This window comes from Manihot esculenta, chromosome 15 (genome assembly GCF_001659605.2).
Source record: "Manihot esculenta cultivar AM560-2 chromosome 15, M.esculenta_v8, whole genome shotgun sequence".
NCBI classification, from domain to species: Eukaryota; Viridiplantae; Streptophyta; class Magnoliopsida; order Malpighiales; family Euphorbiaceae; genus Manihot; species Manihot esculenta.
In genome coordinates this window covers 5,772,798-5,800,613 of record NC_035175.2, presented here as the reverse complement: position 1 = coordinate 5,800,613, position 27,816 = coordinate 5,772,798, and the positions used below count along the sequence as shown (strand labels likewise).

Here is a 27,816-nt window from a genome sequence, read left to right as displayed (position 1 = left end):
TTATTAATACCACTGAATTTTATGTATATAAATTTATCAATATTTTTTTAATCTTTTAACGTTTTTGTTAGAAATATTTTCTGCAAAACAGATACGACTTAATACTTAAGCATTTAGTGCTGCAATATTAAAAACAAAAAAGAAAAAGGAAAAATATGTTAAAAACGTGCTTTTCATGTGCATAAGTAGCCGCACCAACCAATACCATCTAGCACTCAAAAGTCCATTAAAAACTCAGTCTCCGATCTCTTTAAAATTGTTAAAGAAAAGAATAAAATAGAAAAAAACAAATGCCCGAGTTTGTATTGTATTTTACAATCTGCAAAGAAGGCCTTTGAGCTTGTGAAACACTCTCTCTCCTTTCTCTTTTTTGTCTTTTCCCCTTCTCATATACAGACATATATTTGTATGGTCACCTCTAAAATATTCAACTTACGATGCCCTAATATGACAGCCCTTGATGAACTTATCTGAGAAGTTTATGTACTTAGTCCACAATTGCCGGAGCCGAGGAAATGCTATATCAAGCCATGGCTTTGCTCTGCCATTGAAATGGATTACACCAGCACTCTTGGCATCAGCTACACTTGTATTATCTTGGTAACCTAGACCCAGCATATGCCAGAAAGGATCGATAACGTGGACGTAACCATGGAATGCTATTAGCCCTGGTGGTAATGTTCCTAGCTGCCACAAGCTCAGGTCTGATTTCAAGTTCTGCAAATTGCAAAACTATTAGCAAAATGGAAATTTCAATGGGCAAATCTTGAAATGCTTAAAGCTAAAACTGAACAAATTACCTGTTCAAGCCAGTAATGGTATGTGAGGCTTATGTTGGTCTTCCTCCAAGCTTCTAAATCGAAAATGTTCATACCATATGCCCAGGCACACTCATGGGGATCAAAATTGTTAGCTATCAAAGGATGAGAAAAGTTCAAATAGCTCTTGAATCGCTTCGACATGACGAATTTATCTTCTCCTCTGCAGGTTTCTACTGCCCCATTTACCTTTCCATTCATGTCAATGTCCCAAAGAGGCGAAAGATCTGTTTGCACTACTATATCATCGTCCAGAAACACCACCTTGTTTAGACTTGGGAACAACTGCAAACATTTCAAACAAAAATTACCTTTCTATAAATACCAATTTCAACAAAATTGATCATATTCTTGTTTGATTAATTTAGTTTTATACCTCTGGAAGATGAATTCGGATGTGATTCATCACTGAATTGTACTTAGGACTGAGTGCTTGTAACTTAGCAGCGACAACGACGGGATTTTCAGTATTATTTGAAACAATTGCAGAAGAACCTCCTCTGAACTGTGACCTTACCCTTTGATCCTTCTCCATTGCTTCAAGAACTGGGACTTTACCCTTTGTAAACCAGTCGAAATGATGCAATGCCTTCACCTCAATTATTGCTGGCGATAAAGGGTGCAAGGAGAACCAAGCTTGCATAGGCGAATAAGTTTTCCTATCTGTTATTATGTGGAGAACAAATTTTTGGGGCCGTAATGCATTTTGGACAAGCGAAGTGGCGACAACAGAGGCAGCAAGAACGTTGTCTGAGGCGAGTACAAAGTGGAAGTAGGAATTGTCGACAAGGGCAGGTACAAGTTCCGGCTTTGGGAGCTGGAGGCGGGCGGCTGCGTTGGTGGAGTGCTCATTGGCTAGCTTTAGAGCAAGGCAGTGGAGCTGTTTTGGTATGCTGCTTGATGCTACATGCCTGTATAAATATTCTTGAATTTTGGCTGTTCTGGTCCTCTGCTCAAGCAGGGTGAGCTGAAATCAGAAAAAAAAAAAAAAAAGGTGAATTAGGCAAATGGGTAAATAAATTCATTAATGAGGGATTGAATTAAAGAGAGAAAAAGGAGATACCATTTCCCTGAGCTTGAGGGCAAAAGCTTTAGCATCTAAATTGGTGTTCTTCAGTTGTGCCACAAACTCCTCCAATGTTTGAGGAATATCATTTCTTCCTTTTAAATCATCTTGGTCTAGGGGTTCTTTTAGTACTTGGTATATCATTTCTACTTCTGGAACCTTTAGAAACATGAAATTAATTAGTAACAAATTGCTTCACAAAAATTTCTTATCACAAATGTTGATGGAACAATACTTTAAAGCTGAAGTAAGGTGGGAGATTACTGAGTCAAGTCTTCTTCCCAGTATCCTTGGTCCTAGTCTTTTCCCAAAGCAACCTACCATTAACAAATTAAAAGATCATTTTATTTTATAAATAGACTTGTGAGATAAATAATATCTTTGATTGCAAATTTGAGAAAAGAATTGAATACGTTGTTTAATTTTAATACGTTGTTAAGGTGGATAAATCAAAGTTAGTTGGGAGACTTCCAGGATTAGGTCATTCATCCATCACTAATACAGTGAATAAAAATGGTTTTAAGTAGTAAGTTGTAGCCTGTAATTGCCTAATTATGGTTGGAACTACAACGTCTGTACCATCCCACTTGTGCTTATGGACACTAATTGAGCAACCTAAAACTAATCACATCCTAATCTCACACTTTTTTAACACTTAAAAAAAAATAAAGCTATAAAAATTGAGTTCAGCAAATATTTAATTTAATAATGATTAAACTCATTAAATTAGACTAAGTGTGTCTTGTTAAGGCCACATGTCCCACTTTTACTGGTTAAGTTTTGACAAAAAAAAAACAGCTGAACTATCAATCCTATTATAATGCTGATTTGAATAATATTTGAACATGTTAGGCTCTCCATGTGGTTCTAAAAAAAAAATCTTTTCGTATTTATCTAATTATTAATTATTGTAATCTGCAGATTTTAATTAATTAATTTAATTTAATTAGAAGCAACCAATGGATAATTATTAACTATATTTTATTAGGTTGGCGAGCGGCCTTTTCGAGGCAGAACATACGTGGATTTTCCATGATAATTAAACCTAATTACATTCATAGGATTGATTAATGTGTTTAAATTCTATTGATAATCAAGCTTAATCTCCACTAAATCATGGTTTTGGCTTCGTTTTTGTTCACTTAACACCAATATTATACATGAAATTTAGCTTAACTCTAAAAATCAAATTAATCTGCATTATTAAACTACTGCTAAATGATAAGGAGACAAACGAAAAGAAATGAAAACTTACCAAGAGAAGAGCACTTGGTTTCATCATCAATGGTGTCGACAGTGGACAAGACGAAGACAAAGCGGAAGAGAAAAGTGAAGAAGAGAAGAGAATAGAATAGCATTCTATAGGAAACTCTTTTACCTCCAACCTTCACTTTGATAAATTCTCTAACACCTTTGCCTGGAAGCACCGTTACATGCCGCAGACTTGGAGATATGTGAAGCTGCATTTTATTTTAGAAACAAGAACCAGAAGCAGCCACCTCCCTCCTCCCTAGATTAGTTTTCTTTCTTTCTTAAGAAGAAGTGCAAGAACCCAGGTGGAGAAATGGTGTAAAAGGAAGGAAATGATTGGAGTTGAAGGTAGCTATCAATTACCTAAACTTGCTTAGCAAATGGGCTAGATATTCAAAAAATTTTGGGTGTCTAAATTATATAGCAGAAGAGAAGAAGAGGGTTGTTAAGGAGAAAGAGACATGGGACTTTAGCTTTGCATTGAAGGAGGGAAGTTGAGACAGAGAAGAGTCCTACAAAACATTGATAGGGAGAAGTTGTATTTTTAGGTTGGTGTAACTTTAGCTTTGCCTACACATGAAGGTGAGGCATACAAAGAGGTTTTGTAGTTTGATAGTACAGAGTTTCTAAATGGAAAATGACTCTTCTTCTTCTCACTTCATTGGGTTTTTTTTTTTTTTTTTTTTCCATGGTCTTTGGAGTGCAATCGCAGAAAACAATTTGCTTCTTCTTCCATTACAAATTACCCCACTTCTCAACAGAATATGTAATACATGTTTGAATTCCGTCTATGTTGATTCAAGATACAATAATTAAATTTTTACCTGCTTAATTCTGAATATTCTCTTAATTAACTGAAGATGTATCTCTTTTTTCTTTTATTTTAAGTTCATTAATTTTTTAATCATAAGTAAGATAAAAATTATTCAAAGTTTGATTGAATTAATTTGAGTATTTGATGAAACAAAATTACAAAAATGTAACGATTATAAGGATTTTGAAAATAATTTCATGTCGTTGGAATCCATTTTCAGCACATTATGACCTTTTTTTTTGGACTTCATATACAACTAATTTGATGAAATTTTAATTTCCTTTTTTTAAAAATAAGTGTTAACTAGCTGTTAGTATGTCCATCGAAAATGTTAATTAGCAGTAACCCAGTAACCTCATCTTATGATGGGCATTTCAACGTTGAAATCACATTATCAAGTCTAAAATTTTTTTATTTCTATGACTATATAGTTTTCTACTAAAATTAAGTGGTAAATTAACTAATTACACGATAAAAATTAAAAATAATTTATTTTTGATTGTATTAATTAAATTATTATGACAAATTTTCTTAAAAATCCAACTCTACTGACCTTCTCTCATTGTGTAATCAATATTAAAAAATAGATTTTATGACCATTAACACTACCAGCTGGCGCTAAAATGATAAGCAAGTAAAAAGAAAAAAGGCCAGAAGTTGAAAACGTGTCCTCTCTTCATGTTGGAATTTGTTTGCAAGTAAAAAAGACATTCAAATTATCAAATCCAGAGAAAAATGAAAGAGGGAAAATGACATCTAATGCAGAAAAGGAAGGAGCTCCCTCCAGACCAATGGAAACTACCAAATACAGAAAAGGACTCGCAAGTCATATGCCAGAGAAAACAACCCTTCATATTATATAACAAATTTTGTCTCCCCAAGCTCACACAAGAATTGTAACATATGAAATTTGCAATTTATAGAAAATTTCAGGAAAAAAAAAAGTTATTAATATAAGTTATGCTTACATTTATTTACATATTACAAGTGATCACTGTGAAGATATATGTACACAACCTCAAGAGAAGACTAGAATAATATCCACGTTTCCGCTTCACAGTCCAGCCCTCTGAGCCTCTCATTCTTGTCTACAATTCCATCCACAAATATTAACATATGGTTAATGAACCTTCCACCAAAATAAAAGAATAGCTGCACACCTGAATAGAAAACAAAATCATGGTTTAGCGTCTTCACTCTCTAATCATGTTTCCTATGTTATTGAACAGAAGCTCTGAATGAGGAACATATAAAATTACCTCTAATCAAACTCATCTCCCTCATCTTCAAATTGATTCTCCACTTTTGGGCTCCTATTGTTACTATTTACAAGCTTTAATTGAGCTTCTCTCCTTAAGCTCGCCCTATTATTTACATTCTCAAGCCAAGTATCTGTTTTGGGGCTGTTAATACTATTTACATAGCCCATAGCTTCTACTGGCATCCTAGGACCATTCCACCCAGTTTCTTTAACCCCATTCTGATGTTCAGTAGCTACAGTTCCAGGATCAGTAACGGAATCAAGCGAGCCAGAGCTGTTTCTACGGGAAAGCCTGAAATTTTCAGGCAGCACATACCTTTGATGGCGCAGTTGCCCATTCACATTACCATCTAAGGCAGGAACCCTGTATACATAAGATTAATAAAGGTTTTGTCACTAGACAGTAGACACCAAGGATTTAGGTTACAAAAATAAAGAAAAAAGCAGCAGCTAAATGAATACGGTGATCCATTCATTCCCTAATAGAGGTTTCAAATAATAATAATATGTCCGCAAGTAACCATCTCAAACCAAAAAAGAAGAAGAAGAGGAGGAGGAGAGGTTAAAAGGGATAAAAACAAAATTATAAATAAATTAAATTCTTTTATCCAAAACAAAGTTAAAATAAATTGAAAGAAAAAGAAACAAATAAGTGTGAATTAAATTATATCATCACAATTGACTATATTGGCTTCAAATTATTAACATCAAACACTTCTTTAAGTTACAAAAAATTATTTGCAAAAGAAATCTCCAGTAAAACCTTTTCAATAGATAGGTAATGAATTGACAAAACAACAATTGACAAAACAACAATCTTTCAATAATGAATTTGGAATTTATCATTTATGCGAATATATACTTTTTTTCTTTTAGACTTTTCTCTTTATCATATTGTAACTATACAATAACTATAAATAATAATTACAACATTTATTTTACCACACTAAAACAGAAAAATGCACAAAAGCTTTATATATTTTTTATGAAATACTTCCTGTCAACTATTTTATCTATATTATTAACAAAATATCTATCGCAAAACAATATATAATAACAATCCCCAAGATTGTTTGTGTAACAAGCCTTGTTACTATCTAAGGCAGTAATTCAGGTCTATCACTAAACATCAAGAGGGAAGACCCAAAAAAAGGCCCAAAAAGCAGCCACCAAATAAATACCCATATTCTAATGAAGGTTTCTAATAACAATTATTTATTTTGGCAAGTAGCCATCCCTTGCAGCAACTGGTCAATAAACCACAGCACTTGGGTATATAATTATATGATGCACGACTTAAGTACCCAACTTGTCTTCAGCATGAAAGAAAACATCACCTTAGAATAAAGGCCAAATACCCAAACATCCCTCAGAACTCTTCAATCTAAATAGCTCATATTCTCTCATAATCAAACCTTCTATCCCAAAGCCCAACCAACTAAATCTACTTTCACAGCATTGGATTTGTTCGACCACAGAACAGAGGATACAGTCATTCACACCAGGCATCTAAGATTATTTCTTTATTATTATGTCACCCAATAATGCCTTGCAACATTTTAAAACATTTCCCTTAAATTGAAAGCAAGACACAACCTCACATGCAAAATTTTAATTAAAAAAAAAAATTTCACCAAACCTTGAATGTCGAAGATAGTCAAAAACTGGAACTAAATCCTTTGACCTTGCTTCAATAGTACGAGTTGGAATCCTTTCAACCTCAACTTCACCTTGTACGGCAGTTTCTTCCTCCATTTTTATCCCCTCTGCCATCATCAATTGAAAGTATATCTGGCAAAATAATGACAAGAATAAAGGGCAAGTCACAGACAAAAGTAAAAAAACAACCATGATTCTATTAGCACTTTGATATCCTCAAAAACATACCTTAGGTTTTGCCCATACTGGAATATGAGGTTGATGCATTTGTAGTTCAGCTTCTGAAATATACAAATGATGCCTTTCCTCAAGGCTGAACTTCGCTTTTGTAGCCACAGCCCTACCTTCAGGATGAAGACTATTTCCCTTCTTTTTGCCTTCAGGATATATCTTATTACTGTCTGAATTTCCATTCTCACCGTACACATCAACATCATCCTCTTGCTCTCTTCGGCTTTGTTTGTGACAAATATTCCACTTCTGAATTGCCTCAACTACTAGCCTTCCATCACTTTCTGGAACAGATTCATGAGTTGCCCCTAGTCCAGACACAACAGTTGAATCTATACCCGCTGATATCCGGAATACATACTGTATCATACAACCCAAAGGAGAGAAAACAAGAAGATGATACTTTGTCTTCAAAGTGGTGCCATCCACATATAAATCATCATTACCTTTGGAGTTATGAAAGGATGAAGCAATAGCACCTGAAAGGGAACCCAACCTGCCTGTTGCAGCAGCTGCGGCACCAGTTACAGCACCTTTCCAGCCATTATTTCCATTCCTTATTCTGCTGATAGCCGAGAGTGTAACTGCTGGACCAGGTGCACAAATGCTCTGTTGATTGTGCATTTGTAAACCTAAATTTGCTGGCCACCGAACAGCTGACTTAGTCATCACACTTAAGCCGCTACTTTTAGTGGTGTAACTAGCATCTGAAGTCTGAAAGTTCACTGATCCTCCAAAGGGATTAATAGCAAATAAATGGTTTGTCCCCCTTGAAGAACTTATCATAATCCAGTTACTGTCATCACTGAAACAGATGTCCTGTATAACCTGAGAATACAAATCCAGAAACAAAATTTTATGAAAAATGACATCAAACAATAATGATGAAGTATGTTTGAAAAAGGAAATTCAAAATAATTAAGCTGCCCTTACTGCATTTGTAAAGCCACGTTGTAGCCTGTAAAGATGTGCATAAGATGCATCAGCATCACCTGTAGAGGAGCCTCCTAGGAGTCCAGGCATTATTTTAAAAACATTTATGTTATGGCCATGAACAGAGGCAGTAACCAAGAGGGTCCCACTAGGATCGAAGCACAATGCTGAAATAGGACTTCTGTGTGCTCTAAATTGGGTGATGACACGTTTACTGACAATATCCCTAACAACAACCTGAGCAACATGAATAAACAGAAAAAAGGAAAAGTAAGGGCATATCGGGAAAAAAAATCCAAGCTTGCTACCATTTCATACTGAAACAAGGACAAACTTACCCACAACCACTACATAAAATATCTAAGCAAAAGTTCACACCTAGCAGCAACTGCATATTACCCATGTATGGAGTCCAACATACCAATTTTACATCACAATTTAGTGTTACTACAGTTGACAATCTATAAAGCCATGAAGCCGACTACAGTATGAAATTTAGCAAAATCACTAAAAAATAGCCTACCCTGAGAAAAGGAGTGATAAACCAAAAAGTTCTACAACTGAGAAGGAACAAAAGGAGAAGCCATGTACCATTCCAACATTATCTGCATCTAGCAAATGACCATTAACAGTACTGTTGACTTTCCAGGCAGGACTCCCTGATTGATGGAAACCACTGGAATCGGGTAGAAGCTCTGAGCAATACCTGGACAACTTCTTATATCCCATGTCACCTAGTGTTACAATTCCAGCAGCAAGTTGCTTGCTCGATTCTTTTGCATAATGTGCTACCAAACTTCCATTTGAATCGGAACCAGTAAAACTTGCAGAAGGTGTTAGCTGTTGTGGCCTGACACGTTCAGAATTCAAGACTGCAACTGGACCTCCACTGTAGGCCAGCCATCTGGGACCAACTGCAAGAGGACCATAGCCTATACCTCCAGAACCAGGATAACTTGTGACTATAGGATTTGTGAGAATAGTATATTCTCTCTCCAATGTCGCCGCATCAAAACAGTGTATCTGCAGCAAATAGAACTTAATTATTGAACCCCAATAAGGCAAAAATGACAAATGCTCCAAAAGAATATTTTTCATTAGCCAACAACCTGAGCTGCTTGAGAAATAGCAACAATTCGAGAGCTACACCTCACAGAACAAACAGCTGATCTGAACTTCAGCTCATGTATGTAAGATTGAGATCTCAGGGAATAAAATCGTACAACAGTGGGCACAAAACTAAAATTACCCAGATCATAGTGTTTAGGGATGTTCCCATTGTACGGAGTGGGTAACCCATCTTGAATGGTATTACCTCCAGAAAGGGTCCCATCAGTACAAACTACCAGAACAGGTCGGCTGTCTGCAAGCTTGTCTGCTGGCCTTTTTGATGCTATTGGTTTCGGTAGCATTTGCATGAATGAAACGAGGCCATCATGTCTAGAAACAAGGTCATGAACATTATCAGCTTCCTCAACATCCCAAACCTGGAAACCAGACCGATACCCCAGCAGGAGAATCTGTCGAATCACATCAGCCCCATCCTCTAATTTGTCAAAACCAGCCCACTGGACCTACAAATTGCAGAAATGGAACATGATAAGAACTATCCAGACTTACAGATCTTAATTTGACAGATTCCAGACAAAATATGAATCCATGTGGTATCTTTAATAATCAACAGGAAAAAGGGGAAAGTCCACTTTCTGTGACTCATCCACTTTCTAACACCTTGTATTAGAGATGTTTTAATGAGAATAAAAGGTGTAATGTAAATGAAGATTAACCTCCTATCCTTATTTGGGAGTCTATTTTACAAGTGAAAGATGAACAGAGGTTAACCATTTGCACCCATTAACCTCACAACCACCATAATCTTTAAACCCTTAACTGAAATCACACAAAATAATATACCTGGGTAATTTACACAAAAGGTACACCAATTTAGGGGTTAGTAACAATAAGGTAACCAAAATTCATTTTGTCGCTTAACCCCCCCCCCCTCCTTAACTTCTATCTAAGTAACACAAAACTCCATTCAACCTACAATAGCATGTTTTCAGGTATTTTTGCTGAGACGGCACTTATTAGTTAAAAAAATTTTTTTTTTTGTTTCTCCTTAAAAAAATGATTAATTAAAGATATATTATATCTCTCTCTCATATAATTAAACATTAGCTTTTTCTTTCCTACTTTTAGGCTCTAGAGTGTGTGAGATAAAGGAATCTCTCATATATATTATATATATCTCTCTCTTTTTGTTATCTGCCTCGATTTTGATTTCTCTATGCTTCTTTAGTTCTTTTCTTTTCTATACCCAAATCACCTCTCTCTTGTCGACTCTTATTCCAAAAGTAAATAGAACTCGAATCACCCATCTCTTGTGGTTTTTCTTTTTCTGATACAGAAGTTAAGATCAGAACTAGAAATACAGAGAAGATGTCATGTAATGTATTGACTAAACAAATAAGATGTCTAGGGGGAGGGGAAATTTTGATGGTCAGCAATGCTTTCTCATCCAATGAAGAAATAGGTCTTTCTGCCTATTTTCTAAACTTCAAAATGGCCAATTTCACGTATCATCCTTAAGACACTTCATAATCCTATTTACATGTTTATATAATGTCTAAGGGGGGAAAAGATAGAAGAAAAACCAAATTCGATCAACCATGGAAGCCAATTATGCCTGTTAAAAACTGAAATGAAATTAATAATAATAAAGCAAACTAAGATAGTTTGATATGAACGAAATCATAAACATATCTGGAATACCCTCACCCAAGATGAGGAGATTCTTATCACACCGAGAGCTAGTTCCTTGAACTATGGTATAAATTATTCAAGCTTGATAAATCATTTTCCTAAGTAAATTAATCAAATAAGGACACTTAAACGAACATCTCAGTTTTTATCAAAATCTAATGACAAAAACAACCACCACCATCATCCCCTCCAAAAAGGGGAAAAAAAGGTTAATATAACAAATTTAATATGCCAGCCTAATATTTCAACCATCTCCATAAACTAAATATAATCTTCCATACATATACCTATGAATACCAAAATGAGCAGAAATAGTCAAAGTAAACTCCCCCAAACACCATTCATATATCAAATTCAACAAAGGCAACATAAAATCTTCATCCTCTCTCAAAAGAAAAATGAAATTGCAAGAGAAGGACCACTCTACCTGATCATTGTTATCATTATCATCTCTATCCACAATGGATTGCGCGACAGACGCAGCAGACCTCGCCACCGTAGACGCCCCAGACGAAACAATCCTCAAATAGCTCGAAATCGCCCGGAAGGAGCTTGGTAAAAATCCATTGTTAGGTCGCGCCTGCTGATTCTTCTGCTGCTGTCCATCAGTACTCTTCCTCATAATAGTCCCAACAGACCAAAAAACAAGTGCAGCTAAAACCAATGGCTACAGTCCACGACTCTGCAATTTCTGCTTTAAGCATAGAGTCAGGCCGTTCATTTAGAGAAAATTAGACAAAAAAAAAAAGCCCTAATCCAAAAAGGAAACAGCCTTTGAACTTTGATTAATAAATTCATGTTCCAAGCGTATCCGTCAGCCTCGATTTTGCTTGAAAAGATAAGTCCAATTTCCCAATTAAACAAGCAAAACAAACTTCTAACTGGAACCAAACTACCAACAGTCTAAAGTCTCGAAATCCATGGTCTTAAAAAGTTTGAGTTTTGCAAAAATCATAAACCAGTAGAGGGAGCTTGGAGAAACAAATCTAAACAAAACCCAGTTCACCTCTTAAGGCTTTCCAAAAAAAAAAACATAAAAAATTAAAAACTACAATAGATAGGACTTTCTTTCCAAGATGGATTACAATTCCTTTCTAAAACAAATGAAAAAAAATAACAAACCAATAAATATTTTTGAATTCGAACCAAATTTTATAGTTGTAGTGTAATATTTACAATATTATAAGATTTTGGGATACATATGTAAAAGTAAAATCCCAATTTTATGATACAGAGAGATTGAATTGTTTTAAGGGAAATTAGCAGAGGTGATCTAGAGAGACAGTGAATGGATAATGAATAGATGAGAAAGGATGTATTTTGGGAGAGGGAAAAGACAATGGTTTACGTCTCTATCTGTTTTCAGAGTTCTACTTCTTTTTTTAGGAAATTTTCAAAGTTGGAGTTGGGTCAGCTTTTTCATTTCTATTATGCTTTGCTTTTTTTTTTTTAAAGGGAAATGGAAGGACTTTTGGCTTTCGATTCCGAGTTGTTCTTTTGTTGAAAAACTAAACCAAATGGGTCAAACAGTTTTCACCTTCTTTACTCTGCCTCTTCTCAGGCTCAGCAACCCCAACTCCCTTCAACCTCTGCAACTCCATGTCTTTTACATTATAAAAAAGTTAAAAATTCTCAGGATTACTTGTTTAAAAATAAAAATAAAAATAAAAATAAAAATTTGAAATATAATATAAATAAAATTACAATTATTTATTAACCATTTGAATAACATACAGTTCAAATTATATATATATATAAGATAAGGAGAGTTTTATAAATTTTTTAGTCCATCTGTTTTAGTAACAACTGTTTCATTGCATTAATTGAATAAAAACAAAAATTAATTGTAAAACGTCTCGTGCAGCAAAAGTGATTATATTCCCTGGAATTTTGTTTCTTGCACGGGTAAACTGAGGAAGCGTTCCTTGTAGTCTTCGCAATGGCATGGAGGTTGACTACGCTGATGTGTTGATAAAGAAAGTAATACAATTCAACGGCTATGATGTAAGGAGCAAGGGAGTGTAATTTGCCGTGAAGCACTGCATGAAACTAGAACTAGGTCACCGTAAACGGGCGATTTTCTTCTCTTTTCCTTTCTTGGTTATCAAGCAAGCATACGGCATTTATTCCATATACGTATTTGAGAAAATTTCTCGTATCCTACATCATTGTACTTTGTATCTAAAATTTAACTTATCACCAAAAGGCTTTTTTTAATTATTATATTATATAATAATTAAATATTAACCATTAATTATCATGAAACCAATAAAATCTATTATTATTATAGATGATTTATAATAAAATTATTTTTTTAATAAAACTACTAATTATATTAATAAAATTTTATAAATAAATATAAATATCATACTAAATAAAGCGACGATTATACTTTATAGATTTTTTAGCCAAAATATAAGCAGTTAGAGTAGTATTACGACGAATTCATCTAAGATAAATATCAGTTCTAAAATATGCATAAAATAATTTTAAAACATTATTGTCTTGTCTAAATTTCTAAATAACATAATTTGATAAAAATATTTATCAAATTTTATGAAATAAAATTCAAGCGGTGAGGCACATTGATGGCAGATGATCCCAATATTATAAAATTTCTCTCTTTTTATGATGCCTAGTGAGACCATATATACATATCTATAATTATTCCATCAAATTCAAAACAGGTAACCGTCTTGGAAATTTTGGGATGCTTGCCAAATTCCGTGGGTGGTCGAGTGGAATTTGAATTCTAATTTCATTTGTCTTTAACAACTTGCTGTGCTAGTTATTTATCATTTTACTTTAATAATACAATTTAATATATTGTTTTATGTTAATATTTTATAAAGTTTATTGTAATAAAAGTATCACCGTTTTATTCGAATTATTAATATATCAATTTTTAATAAAAACCATATTAAATAATAATTAATAAACTATAAAAATACTAGATTTTGATTTTAGATAAAATTATATATTGTTTTTAAAATTAGTTGATATACAAACAAAATAATAATTTATTAAAAGTAAAAATATTTTTAAAATTATTTAAAAATCTTATAGTAATCTACAATTTTCCAATTCAGTCAAAAATGTAATTAAATAAATATTGATTTTTTAAAAGTTATAATATAATGAGGAGAGTGTTATGGTACATAAAATTACAAACTCATAATTTTTCTAAAATTTTAAAATAAATGTTGTACAAAAATTGAATAACTATTTTGTATGAAATGATATTTTAATAGATGGAATTTGAAATTTTTTAAATAAAAAATATTTTTATAAAAATAAAGTTACATAACAAATTTTTTTTAAGTGACGTGGCAAATTTTTGGTAAAATCATTTGTAAAATATCATTTACTAATTAGTGAAAATCATGCGAGCCCAAATTTCAGTGAAAGAAGGGCCCAAGTCCAATATGGTAAGCTGTGAATATTACATTCAGGTGCAATATTAACAAGGAAATCAACACTTTGGTCCGTCTTGCGAATAAATCTTGATTGTTATACTATTTGTTTAATAAAAGTATTAAATTACTAATACGCTTTAACATCAAAGTGTGAAATACTAATTCCTCTTAAACCAATGATTTTATTTGAGATTAAAATAAATATTAGAATGCTTTAAACAAATAATAAGATATTTATATTTAAAAAAATGATTTATTTTTTATTTTAATTATAAAAAGTATTTTTCTGTTAATTAAAATTTTTAAATATAAAAAGTATATATTTTTAAAAATATTTTCTATAAAATAAATAACATCTAAATATATATATATATATATATAAAAGGCCTGGCTACAGAAGCCGAGCCATTGTAACTGAACAAATCCAAGCGGTGAGGCACATTGATGGCAGATGCGCCGCAAAGTTGATAAAAGGAAAGTGGGGAATAGATCAAACGTGACAACGTCAACATTTGACAAAGAAATATTCTGTTTTAGTTGGCTCAGTTTAAGTGTCACGTGCCCGGCACGTGAATGCTCTCTTATTTTTTTATTTTAATTTATTTATTAACAAAATAATTTTGGAAATTACTGTGATTTAGGAGGGAGATAGTGGATGGAGGTGACAACCACAGTCTTATTCGAACATTGGATCTATACAGCCAAGAGTGTTAATATTGTATTAAAATAAATGCCTTTATGCATCATCATTTTTTTATTTTAATCATTATCGCATCTTATCATACAAAACTTTATACCCCACCCACTCAAACCCATTTTCTTCCCTCTCCTTTTCTATACCCATAATCTGCCATATTACTTTCCTCATCATCTTCTCCATTAGACAATCTTACGATCATTAAAATTTTATTATCCTATTTTCTTCTGTTCTGCATTTCGATACAGATTTTAAATTCAAATAGGACGGCCGCGAACAATTTATGGAGAATGGGCAAACCTATCACATCATTTATCCCCAGTAGTGAGGTTGTTTCTCCTACCAAATCTGCTACTTGAGATGACTATTCATGTATGGACAATATTCTGGTCATTGGGTACAAAATGCATGATTACAGATCTTAAAAGTCCCTCTAATAATAGTTTTAGTGTTCAATGCTTTAAATGATAATAGGGTAAAGCTTCTAACTTAGTCGTCTCCCATAGTTAGATTTGTTTCCTAACCTCTCCTCCCTTTCATTTTCAATCTGGTACTTCATACTTTGTGCCCTTCTTTTTTTTTTCTGTGATTTGGTTTTTTCTTTAAAAATTTGCTGAACATCGTAATTTAGAAATTCAATAAAAATATTATTTAAACAAATAGATATGAACTTTCTTAAAGGATATTTTTTACTTTTCTTTTTTAATAAACAGAGGCTGTTAAAATAATTTAATATAAAAATTAAATAATAATATTTATGAATAATAAAGTATATTTTAATTCATCTTCAAAATTATGGAGATTAATTAATAATTTTTTAAAAATTAAAATATTAATTATCTTTTTAAAATTTAAATTAAAACACTTTATAAATTATATTCATTCCATTTTATAATTTTTATCTATTTTTTATTATTTTAAAATTATTATTTATTTTTTTAGATAATAATAATATATAAATTAATTATTATAATTTAAAAAATTATTTAAAATATTTTTTAATATTTAATAAAATTTAATATATTTAAAATAAATATAATTAAAAAATTATATTTTTTAATATATATAAAAACATAAAGGGAAGGAGAATGGTGTATATAATAATAAATATATAATAAAGCAAGAAGCAATTTTGCTAAGTCGAATATTGGCCTGACTTCACTGTTTACAGACACTTTTCCCAAGCACAAAGACACACCGACAAATCCACCTACAACCTGACCTAGCAGACGCATACCTCCGAGATCCAATGCGCTTCCCGCAACACCCCACCACTGGCCGCACGTTCCACATCCCTCCACACATGCCAAACCGCCTCCACGCACGTGCCACTCCCTTTGCCTTCACTGTATTCACATTCCCAAACTGTTGAGCAAAAAATCATAGCTGGAGGTACCCCTTCAATTTCCCAAATTTTTATTTCGCATTTCTCCATTTCTACCAAAAATCGCTTCTTGCGATTTCATTTTGGATCGAGGAGTTACCGGAAGGCGTGAATTTTGGGAGATTGTTCAAGGTGTCTGTAGGAGGCTGCGTCGTCGGCAATGGAGGCGATAATAGCACGAGCCCTGGAGTACACGCTCAAGTACTGGCTCAAATCCTTTTCCAGAGATCAGTTAAAGCTTCAAGGACGCGTTGTACAACTTTCCAATTTAGGTTAGTAAAGTTTTCTCGTCGCTTAATGCAGGAATTTGGAAGCCTATGTACTTACTTTTTTCTTTTTAGGAAAAAAAGGTTCTTCTTTTAATTCAGTTTAGTCTAAATTTCAGTGGATAGTTGTCTAGTTTGAAGGTTTAGTGTGTATGTATATAACTCCAAATTCAGGTAATAGCTCAATTTAGAAATGTTGAATTCAGGTTTATATATCTGTGTATTTGTATGGATTTCAGATATAAATGGAGATGCCCTGCATGCCAGCATGGGATTGCCACCGGCGTTGAATGTAACAAAGGCTAAAGTGGGCAAATTCGAGATAATTGTTAGTTTTCTTCCTTCATTTATTTAAATAATTTTCTTTTGGTTATTATTTGTGTCCTATTTCCCTTCTTCTCTTATTGCGAATTTACAAAATTGTTCTGTAACTTGTTAATTCATATAATTGCTAAACTGATTAATAGTAAAAAGATGTTGAAGTTTGCATTCTGTGTAATTGCTAGGAAAAGAAAGGTAGAACTTTACTTTTGTGGACTTAATTACGTTAGGTTATTATTGTTGTTATTTTTTTCAAGAAGATGAAAACAGAAACTTATTAAAAATCCAGAAACCGAACAAAACATCCAGTGCAGCTTTGGAGGTTACAAGAGGTGGAAGCTCTTCCATCAAAATCTGTTCATCAACAGAATGAAGTGCATTTTCAGCTAAACAATATGCCAACGAATCTGCAGTTCTAAGAACGTAAGCAAAACTACAAAACAAAGCAGATTGGGCTAAATGAAGTATATCGTCAAAGAAGAGACCATGTATAGGAGATTGAGCAGGGCTTCCATTCAGTATCTCAATTGTGTTTAAGTTGTCACTCTTCACTTGAAGCCTGTGTAATCCATCAGAGATGGCAAGATCAATCCCATCCTTTGCTGCCTCGGCTTCTGCTATGTTTGAGTCCCATGAAGGCTTTGAGCCGGTTACATGCTGCCAGCTTTCCTTCACAGCTATGTCCATACCAATTAGGCCACTTGACTGAAGCCTGAAGGAACCTTTTCCCCCTTTTTCATTAAATTGTTTTCAGACTGAACCTATAGCAGCAAGAATGTGAAAGTAAATTATTTTGGTGGGATTGCAATTGGGGTATGGCATATCTCTCTTTGTGGATATGAAAATTGCAAAACTTGAAATTCAGGAATGAAAGTCTCCATGTAAAATTTCATTATATTTTTGTTTGATAGCAATTAGATGGGGTTTTATGCCATTCTTAAGTTTATTTTTCGCTGTGCTTGCTTTCAAATGTAGCTTAATTTCTGTGGTGGTTTGCCTTTTTTTCTCACAGCTCCCCTATGTAAGTAATGTACAAGTAGAGCCAATTGTTATACAAATTGATAGGCTTGATTTGGTTCTGGAGGAGAATCGTGATGTGGACACATGCAGCGTCTCCAACAGGTACTGTGATTTCACTTTCAGGTAGATGTATAATGATGCCTACAGTTTTAGTTGAAACTATGGCTGATTCTTTTCACTATTGCAGCACCCAGTCATCTACTGGCTCCAATAAGGCTAGTGGCTATGGATTTGCTGATAAGGTTAGGTGCTATCTTGCATGCAGTTGCATTGAGCTTTTGATATTTGGAAGTCAATTACTGTAGTCAGACTCTTGGAAATATGATTCTTTTTTCTCAACTCCAATACCTCAATCCTCCAAAACCAAGACTTTTTACTTGCTAGATTCTTTAAAATTGAATGAGGGGTGAGATGTTTATTTTTTCGTAAATATAATGTCTCCTTTAAAGCTTAAATATTGCTGAAGAATTCAACTTTGAAGAAGCTGAATGAGGCAGCTAGAAAACAAGATATTTTATTATGTCTTTAAACGTGGATTTGCTAAGAATAAATTGACTATTATCAGTTATCTATGCATATGGCCATTACTTTCCCCTTCCACAAGCTATGTGCAATTAGGCGTTCCTCATCAGAGGCAAACACATTTCAGATCTTAGTTTAATTAGAGCTTGTTTAGTCAAACTGGCAACCCAGGGAGAATATATCATTACTGGCCTTGTTTTACTGGACATAAGATTTCCCTTTTTTGAATATCAGATTGCAGATGGAATGACAATTCAGGTTAGCACTGTCAATCTTCTTCTTGAAACACGTGGGGGTGCTCGACATGAGGGTGCTGCTGCTTGGTATGTGCTCATTGTTTTCACCAGTTTTGTGTTGACACTCGGTTATTGTTTATTTGTATGTATCAATTGGAATATTATTGGTTCACTAATTACTTGCTTAACATTAGATCTTTATTTTTTCCTATATTTGGTTTTTCTCTACTTGTCTGAGCAACATAAGATTCAATGTAAAAGGAATATTGTTGCTGTCACTAGGGTAGATTTACATTTGGTTATGTCAAATGGGTAAGGAAAACTTATTGCTAATTTATTTGGGTATGCTTTGAAATTTTTAAGATGATAAATTCAATCGTCGACATTATATCATTATTGTTATTCTTTCTCCAGGGCATCACCTCTAGCATCTATCACCATACGCAACCTTCTATTATACTCAACAAATGAAAATTGGCAGGTAATCTTGCTATATTTCGAATATTGATAGCTTTCTTTAGTTCAAATACTCAAATGGTAGTTATATATATTTATGCAGGTTGTAAATCTTAAGGAAGCACGTGACTTCTCCAATAACAAAGGGTTTATATATGTGTTCAAGGTAACATGCAAGGTCTTTTCGATAATGTAGACATCATGTTATGTGTATGTTTAGAAGGATTCCACTGCATCATTTATTTTATTTTTCGCCGGGGGGTGGGGGTGGGGTGAAGTGAAGTTGTGTGCATCCTTGTTATTTTTATGAGATATGTAATGATGCTAAATTCATTCCTTTACAGAAAATTGAATGGGAGTCTCTATCCTTTGATCTCCTGCCTCATCCTGATATGTTTGCCGATGCTAGTTTAGCACGTTCTCAAGGAGGTTCAACTCATAGAGAAGATGATGGTGCAAAGCGAGTTTTCTTTGGTGGAGAACGCTTTTTGGAAGGAATATCAGGAGAAGCTCATGTAATGGAAATCTTACATATTAAGCAAATCCTTGATGATTTTTTTGCTTTATTTTGGAATATGGGAAATGATCAAAAGCCTTGTTTAGTTTTATCTGGGTTTCGGAGTCGTGATTAAGTCCTAATTTCATAATTTGTATCAGATTACAGTACAGAGGACTGAACAAAACAATCCCCTTGGACTTGAGGTTCAATTACATATTACAGAAGCTGTCTGTCCTGCATTAAGTGAACCAGGTATAATAAATGTTTTCCAGCATCTAGTTTCTCTTTTCAGATCTCATAATATACAGAATCAACGCCAAAATAGTTAAATAACATTATATGGGCAGGACTCCGAGCTCTTTTGCGCTTCATGACTGGATTATATGTGTGTCTAAATAGAGGAGATGTGGATCTGAAGGCTCAGCAGGTTTAAAGTTGCCTATACAGTTACCCTTAACATCAGCTGTGTTATTTAACTAAACTGCCATGTATGCATCTCAATCAAGTTCTCTTTCTGACTCTGCCTTTATCTTTTTCTTTGATTCCTGCAGCGATCTACAGAAGCAGCAGGATGTTCACTAGTCTCTATTCTTGTAGATCACATTTTTTTCTGCATTAAAGATGCTGGTTAGTTTGTTTTCCGCTTTTCATTACTTTCCGAGTTAGTATTTTAGTTTCTAGTATTCTTCTAAAAAAATACATATGTCTTTAACTGTATACTTTTTTTTATTATCTGTTGATACTTCTTTTTGGATTATTGTCTGAACTATATAAATGGCAATTATATTTTCATTTTTCTATTCCCTGTTATTTATTTCTAACTTGCACTTTATAAGAGGCTTAGGCATAAAGTGTAATGTGTTGTGCCATGTGCGGATGTTTGTTCCTCCATTCAGTTGAGTGTTCCACAGGACCGAGACCACATTTTCACTGTGGACTTTGATGTAGTGTGGAGGAGGGAAATATATATCACATGCCAAGATAGTCGTCTTTATTAGATTAGAATTTTCCTCTGTTGACCTTTTCTGCTCATTTTAATTTTACTTGCAGAGTTCCAGCTTGAGCTCTTGATGCAGTCACTTCTCTTTTCTCGGGTATTGTCTCTTAAATCATAAATGTTAGACTTTTGAATAACTTAATGTCACTCAGCTTTTTTGTTGGTAAGGTTCTGTTATGCGTTAACTACTAATTGGATTTTTAATTCTTCTTCTTCAATGGCATCATTTACTTGATAAAAAAATTTGTTAGGAGCTATAGCATTGAAGGTGACTTAAAGATAAGTAATACATAATTTGTTCCTTAGAATTGCTTACTCTTACTATCAAAGTAATCAATCATGATAAATGAGGAATGAAGAATTTGCATTAGTTGTTAAGTTGAGCTTTATGAGAAAATAATCAAGTTCAAACTCTCTCTCTCTCTCCTCTTTTTCATTCATTCTCAGAATTTTTTTGAGTGATTCAGAGCCTTCAATTTAAATTAGAAATGTCTACAACAAGGACTGGAGAACTTCTGTTTTGTTGAGATCTGGTGGATATGTCAGATATTGTCAGCATTTGCTTATATGTATTTCTTTATCTGCATTTCCTGCACCTTGGGATTTCTGAGATCCTACACCTTTGTGCTATGTGCTTCTATGCAATTCTTTTCAGAGTTCGTTTGTTATTATTTTTAGTAGCTGAAGAACTTATGATAGGATGTTTCTTCTAGGCAACAGTTTCTGATGGAGAAGTTGCTAATAACTTGACTAAGGTTATGATTGGTGGACTGTTCTTAAGGTAAATTTCATTGCTCCTGTTTTATAGATTGGTACTACTAAATATTCTCTCATTAATTAGTTCAATTATTCCTTTTTAGTAAGGATGGTTGATGCAACTATTGGTTTGTTTGTATGGTGGTGTTGGACGCTTCATGGGTAGTTACCCAGAAACTTTATAAATTGGATGACTTCTCCTCCTTCTCCTTTGGTTCTTCTTCAGTTCCTCCTTTTCCTTCTCCCTCTTAGAATTGAGGAGGGTGATCTGGCATTGGATCTAATAGTTATGCAGTTGAATATGGAATGAAAAAAATTGATTGAAATTATTGCATGATGACCTTGAATATTAATCTTTCTTCAGATGAATTTATTAGAGAGTAGAAAAATAGCGAATCTTAAAAGTTCTATAACTTCAATTAGACGCACAAAAACTTGGGTTTTAAATATAATGCCATGATTATAGGTCAGTCTGTTTCATTTTTTTGGGTTTCCATATACAGGAGTGGCTGATTTGTATCAGCATATCCTGTTTATGTATATTGATCTAGATCGGCCAATATGGGTAATGCAATCTTATAGGACCATAATAATAGCTGTTACTCAAAGTAAGAGGCTTTAAATCTGTACTTTTAAGGAAGAGTTCATATAATGCTTGCTGTAACCATTGAAGTTGGATTGCAATACCCTGACATTGCTTTGATTACTTCATTTCAAAGCCATGATCTTACTGCCTTCAATGTAGCCCATCACCAAAGAACTGTCATTTTCTTGCATCTTGAAATAGATTTACAAATAGTTATGTTGGCAAACATGGTGTTTTTGAATATGAAAAGAAGTAATTGTGACCAAAAAGTTTCTGATAAGACTCTTAGCAAGCAACTATGATAGCACGTGATGCACATACCTGGTGTTAATATCAAATTGGGGTCTTTGCTCCTATATTGGTGGCATTGATCTTATCAATAACTGGTGACAAAATAAAGCTTTAAGCCTTTATCTGTAAAGGAAATGCTTGCTTCCATAATGTTGTTGGCTTGGGGAAAATTCTTTTGAGGTCTTGGATGGAAATTTCTTGAACTACCAAAAGTTCAAGTCTTATTGATGAGCCCTTGGAAAAATTAAAAGGATCAAGAATATAAAGCAACAATTGGAGATGAGCAGTTTATCTTTTTTTAATATTTCTTTAAAAAAATGAAATAAAGGATCGTGGAGGTGGTAAAAATGTATAATTTTAAATATTCATAGATGAGAGGAGAAGGAAAATCCTTAAGAAACAAATCTTTAAAGGCTCATGTATAAGTATTCCGTCTGGTCATCCTTCTGATGATTACTTTGGAATATCATCTGATACTATTTCTTTTTTGCCTCTTGTAATTGGAGGGGGATAGGGAAAACCAGAAGGATTCCCTTTCACTTAATTGGCGTGTTCTTTAGTCCTAACTTCTGATACTGAAAGATAGATTCATTAGACTGTGAAGTGGCTACTATATCTGTTATTCAGTACAAGGATGTCAGCTGGCTGATGTTTTGGGTCTCGGAAAAAGGTGTGGGGTGAGGGAGATTAATTTATATTATCCAATAACTTGGTTATACTTACTTTGTGAATTGCTTGATGCAGGGACACATTTTCACACCCTCCGTGTACTTTGGTGCAACCATCCATGGAAGCTGTCACAGAAAATGATGTGCAGATTCCTGCCTTTGGTATCATTGAACCTATTAAGTTTGAAGAAGTTCTAATTTAATGAATGTATATGTAGTTAAATCTGGATATAGGTCTTAAAGTATGACTAAATATTTAATTGTCTTCACAGCTAAGAATTTTTGCCCCCCAATATATCCTCTGGGAGACCAGCAATGGCAGCTAAGTATAGGTACTCCTTTGATATGCCTTCACTCACTCCAGGTCAAGCCTTCTCCAGTCCCGCCATCTTTTGCTTCAGAAACTGTTATTGCTTGCCAGCCTCTTATGGTATGAGTTTATTATATCAATATATGACCTTTTACCATCTGATATACGTATTTTTAATCATCATATCTCATTGTTTGCCCAGATTCACCTCCAGGAAGAGTCATGTTTGCGGATATCTTCCTTCTTAGCTGATGGAATTGTTGTCAGTCGTGGAGATGTTTTACCTGATTTTTCAGTAAATTCCTTAATGCTCATTCTCAAGGAATTAGATGTCACTGTTCCTCTGGACATCAGTAAATTAGATAATCCAACTGCCAACAAGAATTCAATTGCCCAGAATTCCTTTACTGGAGCAAGGCTTCAGATTAAGAACTTGTTCTTCTCTGAGTCGCCTTCCTTAAAACTCAGGCTGCTAAAGCTGGAGAAGGATCCTGCTTGCTTCTGTCTGTGGCCAGGTCAGCCTATTGATGCAAGCCAGAAGAAATGGACTGTTGGAGCATCACACCTTGGTTTGTCTCTTGAAACATCTCTTAGGTCTACTGAGAAACTGAATTCTCATGGGTTGCCTTCAGGCTTGTGGACATGTGTTGAACTAAAAGATGCTTCTATTGAGGTAGCCATGGTAACTGCTGATGGAAGTCCATTAACAAATGTTCCTCCTCCTGGAGGTGTTGTCAGAGTAGGTGTTGCTTGTCAACATTATTTGTCTAATACTTCCGTTGAGCAGTTATTTTTTGTCCTGGATCTTTATGCTTACCTGGGCATAGTTGGTGAAAAGATTGCCTCAGTTGGCAAAAATAGGAGACCGAAGAGCAGTGGGAATGAATCTTCTAGTGGTAGGCTAATTGATAAGGTTCCTTGTGATACTGCAGTAAGCCTGGCGGTGAATCTACTTCAGCTTAGGTTTCTAGAATCTTCCACCATAAATGTTGAGGGAATGCCTCTGGTTCAATTTATAGGAGATGATCTTTTCATCAAAGTAGCTCATAGAACCCTTGGTGGCGCCATTGCTGTGTCATCCACTTTACACTGGCAAACTGTCCAGGTGGATTGTATAGAGACAGAGGGAAGCTTGGTACGTGAAAATGGCACAATTTTAACTTCTATTGCAAATGGTTTGTCCACAAATGGTTGTCCTCAACTAAGAGCTGTCTTTTGGGTACATAACCAGAAACATCAACAAAATGGTATAGCTCAGGCAATTCCATTTCTGGATATTAACATAGTACATGTTATTCCATTTAGTGAACGTGATAAAGAGTGCCATAGTTTAAGTGTGTCAGCCTGTATTTCTGGTATTCGCCTTGGTGGTGGAATGAACTATGCTGAAACCCTGTTGCATCGATTTGGAATGCTTGGGCCTGATGGGGGGCCTGGAGAAGGTCTCTCTAAAGGATTAAAGAACTTATCAACAGGGCCGCTATCAAAACTTTTCAAGCCATCACCTCTTGCTGTTGATTTAGGAGAAGGTATTAGACAATTTTTATCTTAGTGGTTTCTCATTATCTATATACTGAATTACTCCCATGTTATTGTTTCAAGGTTTGTACGCAGCAGTCTTAAGTTTTCAGTTTTTCTACAGATAAATCTTCAGGAAATGGGAAAGATGGTGGATTTTTGCACTTGGAAATGCCTGATGATGTGGATGTGTGTATAGAATTGAAAGATTGGTTATTTGCTCTTGAGGGTGCACAAGAAATTGCAGAAAGGTGGTGGTTTTCCAACCATGGTGATGTGGGCAGAGAAGAGAGGTGCTGGCACACAACTTTCCAAAGTCTGTTAGTAAAAGCGAAAAACATCCCAAGTTATGAACTTAATGGAAAAGGGAAGTCACATGGAAGACCAAAATATCCAGTTGAATTGGTCACAGTAAGCGTCTATTGTTTCTCCATCTTTCCCCCTTTTTATTTTCTCAGGAATTAATAAATATTAGTATGTTGGTTTTGAGGCTTTTCAAAATATTTAATGATAGAACATTATTGCATGATTTGGTAGATTGTCTTTATGAGTGTACTTAGGTGGCAGAAAATCTTTGGCACCTGATACAAGCATCTCTTTGAAACCTATATTATATCCCAGGCAGTAAGTTAGGTAACCACTGGTTGCCATTGCCAAGACATATAACCTGTTTGGAAGTAGCTTCGGTGTAGGTGGGTGCTTGCTGTAGATTTCTCTAGCACCACTGCCGTTTCCTGGAGTTATTATTGGTTTATTGTGTTTCAGCTTTCTTTGGTCATTTGGTCATCTTTTCTGTTGAAGCATGCAGGTTAATGGTTAGGACGACTTGAGATTGAGTTTTAAACTCTTCTGGCATTACTGGAATTTCCTGTAGGATTAATCTGGCAATGTTACTTCCTTATCATGAAATAGACTTCAGTTTCCTTTAGATAAATCCAGAAAGTTCCACCTGGACCCTGGATTTATGTTCAATTGTATATTCTCCTTCTTTCTCGTCCTGCAATTGGTGATTGTATGAGGTGCTTGTAGGTTGGTGTGGAAGGCTTGCAGATCTTGAAGCCACTGGGACAAAAGGGCATTTCTGTGTCTGAGAATGGGATGAAACAAGTTGAGACGGGTGGAGGGATAAATCTTGAAGCTCAAATGGTGATGTCTGGGGGAGATATTGATGATGAGATGTCCACATGGGTAGTGGAGAACTTGAAATTCTCTGTTAAACAACCGGTAATGAGATTTGGATTTCCCAATTATGTTAGAAGCGTCTCTTGTTGGATGGAACATTCTGCATTATGATAAATTTTTATGCTGTAGATTGAGGCTGTTGTGACCAAAGATGAGCTGCAGCACCTTGCTTTGTTGTGCAAGTCTGAAGTTGATGCAATGGGTCGGATAGCTGCTGGGATCATCAAGCTCCTCAAATTGGAGCGTTCAATTGGCCAGGCAACCATATACCAGCTCAGCAACCTAGGTATGGCAAATTGTTTAACTTCCTTGTCATTTCTACTTGGGAATGCATTCCTAATATTCACCTAGTTTTTAGGATGGATGTTAAAAATTGTGATTTGGGAATTTATCATTGCTTTGACACTTGATAAACAACAGATAAGTCAAATATCTGTTGTTACTCGGGAGCCTGATGTGGTGGAATATGACAGTTGGCTAATTGAACTAAATGAATTAAGCATAGAGCAAAGAAATATGAGCCTTGATAAGATTATGGCAAACTAACTAAATATACAAAGTGAAAACTGATGAATAAAAAATGATGAACCTGTTATGGAAGTTGATAGGTTGTGATTCTTGGATAAAACAACTGAAGTCTGACAGTTTATGCTGAAATGGTTTCATGAATAATTGATGCTTTCATGAAGTATTGCTGAAACTGAAAGATTAGTCCCTTGATAAATTTAATTGAATCAAAGAATTGTCAAATACATTCCCTGTTAAGGAAAGTAGTTTTGTCTGCTATCAGGAAAACTGGCTGGTTCTGCTGTTGAGAAGTAAACGAAATACAGAATTTTCTGAAATTGCCAAGTAGTGCTTACAGATATGGTCAAATAATTTACTGTTTGTACTTTGTATCTCTCTCTAAATTTTGAAACAAAATTATTGTTCACCATGAGATAATTTCAACATGTTGGCCATGAGGTGTAATGTGGATATTCTCAAAACATTCTCATGTTTGTTATCATTATTATTTGCAAGTTATTTTTGTCAGGTTGAGCTCTAAATCACATTCATCTGATGCCTTGTTGGTTTATATGATTACTGTTAGCCTGCTACTGCTGACATGTCACTCTTTAGGCTTTCATCTTCATTAGATGTTTCTCCCTTATTTTATTTGCATCTGAACCCTGTTACTGGACTAAGTCTTTGTCATCAAGTTTTACTTGTGGCGTATACAATTCAGTTCCTAGAGTAGAATCAATCGCTTGGTGATTAAGCATTTTATCAATTTATGACTTGCAGGAAGCGAGAGTTTTGACCAAATTTTCTCCCCGAAAAGGGTTAGTTGTACTACCCCTCCATCTCCACAAACGATTAGCGATATTTCTGTGACAGCATTGGAATCGACAGTTTGTTCGCTTGAGGAGGCAGTTTTGGAGTCGCAAGCTAAATGTTCTACCCTTATAAATGATATATCAGCTTCAGAGTCCTCCGTACAGTATCTTGCCGAAATCAAACAATTAAGTCAGAAGCTTGAGAGAATGCAGAATTTAATGAAGCAATTAAAGACTCAAATTTAATTTGCCTTATCCATGTTATTTTCAACATGTGCAATTTTGGGATCATATGGTATACTTAAATTCTTTTCTTGTATATAGGTATAGAATCATAGATGCAGGTTGAGCGTTGTGGCGACGAGGCAGAAATGGAAGCCCGTTCATTTGTAGTAAAACAAATTTTGTATCCTGTGAGATGACATTTTCGTTGTGAATTATAGTTCACAAACATGTTTTTATTGTAAGTTCAAGTTTGTTCTAATAATTTGAATTGCCGTGTTATTCTTTTCTCTGCATATCCCTTTTTTACTTGCTTATTTATTTATTTATACTTTTCTCCCAGTTTCATGCTAG

At 34.4% G+C, this 27,816-nt stretch overlaps 3 protein-coding genes across 6 annotated transcripts; 1 reads left to right on the top strand and 2 right to left on the bottom strand.

The window, feature by feature from the left end:
* Positions 1-222: 222 nt before the first annotated feature.
* On the bottom strand, positions 223-3,884 carry LOC110601335 (probable galacturonosyltransferase 12). The gene is made up of 6 exons (XM_021738431.2): positions 3,140-3,884; positions 2,149-2,201; positions 1,882-2,043; positions 1,195-1,785; positions 801-1,103; positions 223-717 (listed from the first exon to the last, which is right to left on the bottom strand). Exons 1-6 carry the CDS (start codon positions 3,348-3,350, stop codon positions 433-435), a joined length of 1,605 nt encoding a protein of 534 aa, XP_021594123.1. The 5' UTR covers positions 3,351-3,884; the 3' UTR covers positions 223-432.
* An 896-nt stretch (positions 3,885-4,780) lies between these two features.
* Positions 4,781-12,203, bottom strand: LOC110601567 (autophagy-related protein 18f-like). Its single transcript, XM_021738740.2, is given in 9 exon segments — positions 4,781-5,109; positions 5,209-5,574; positions 6,850-7,001; positions 7,098-7,928; positions 8,034-8,270; positions 8,625-9,056; positions 9,143-9,607; positions 11,224-11,458; positions 11,460-12,203. Coding segments are annotated over 8 exon segments (2,757 nt in total). The 5' UTR covers positions 11,501-12,203; the 3' UTR covers positions 4,781-5,109; positions 5,209-5,210.
* Positions 12,204-16,056: 3,853 nt separating this feature from the next.
* Positions 16,057-27,752, top strand: LOC110600696. Of its 4 annotated transcripts, XM_021737531.2 has the most exons (20): positions 16,057-16,565; positions 16,799-16,887; positions 17,893-18,002; positions 18,088-18,142; positions 18,657-18,745; positions 19,073-19,139; positions 19,218-19,280; positions 19,459-19,629; positions 19,772-19,865; positions 19,961-20,040; positions 20,165-20,240; positions 20,664-20,707; positions 21,324-21,391; positions 22,988-23,073; positions 23,184-23,341; positions 23,424-24,750; positions 24,864-25,150; positions 25,769-25,963; positions 26,051-26,207; positions 27,209-27,752. In XM_021737531.2, the coding sequence occupies exons 1-20, from the start codon at positions 16,454-16,456 to the stop codon at positions 27,484-27,486; spliced, it is 3,606 nt and encodes a 1,201-aa protein (XP_021593223.1). In that variant the 5' UTR covers positions 16,057-16,453; the 3' UTR covers positions 27,487-27,752. The 4 variants fall into 4 exon arrangements, with proteins under 4 accessions (XP_021593223.1, XP_043806767.1, XP_043806766.1 ...); XM_043950832.1 differs by lacking the exon at positions 18,088-18,142; XM_043950831.1 differs by lacking the exon at positions 16,057-16,565 and having other exon boundaries at positions 16,818-16,887; positions 17,170-18,002.
* The last annotated feature ends 64 nt before the right edge of the window (positions 27,753-27,816 follow it).

Bases quoted from the DNA above. Each gene is read 5' to 3' on its own strand.
- LOC110601335 (XM_021738431.2), bottom strand. From the start codon at position 3,350: ATGCAGCTTCACATATCTCCAAGTCTGCGGCATGTAACGGTGCTTCCA. The intron at 2,202-3,139 runs GTAAGTTTTCAT...TGTTAATGGTAG, and splicing joins AACCAAGTGCTCTTCTCTTG to GTTGCTTTGGGAAAAGACTA. The intron at 718-800 runs GTAATTTGTTCA...TGCAATTTGCAG, and splicing joins ACCATTACTGGCTTGAACAG to AACTTGAAATCAGACCTGAG.
- LOC110600696 (XM_021737531.2), top strand. From the start codon at position 16,454: ATGGAGGCGATAATAGCACGAGCCCTGGAGTACACGCTCAAGTACTGG. The intron at 23,074-23,183 runs GTATCATTGAAC...TTGTCTTCACAG, and splicing joins TGTGCAGATTCCTGCCTTTG to CTAAGAATTTTTGCCCCCCA. The intron at 25,151-25,768 runs GTAAGCGTCTAT...AGGTGCTTGTAG, and splicing joins ATCCAGTTGAATTGGTCACA to GTTGGTGTGGAAGGCTTGCA.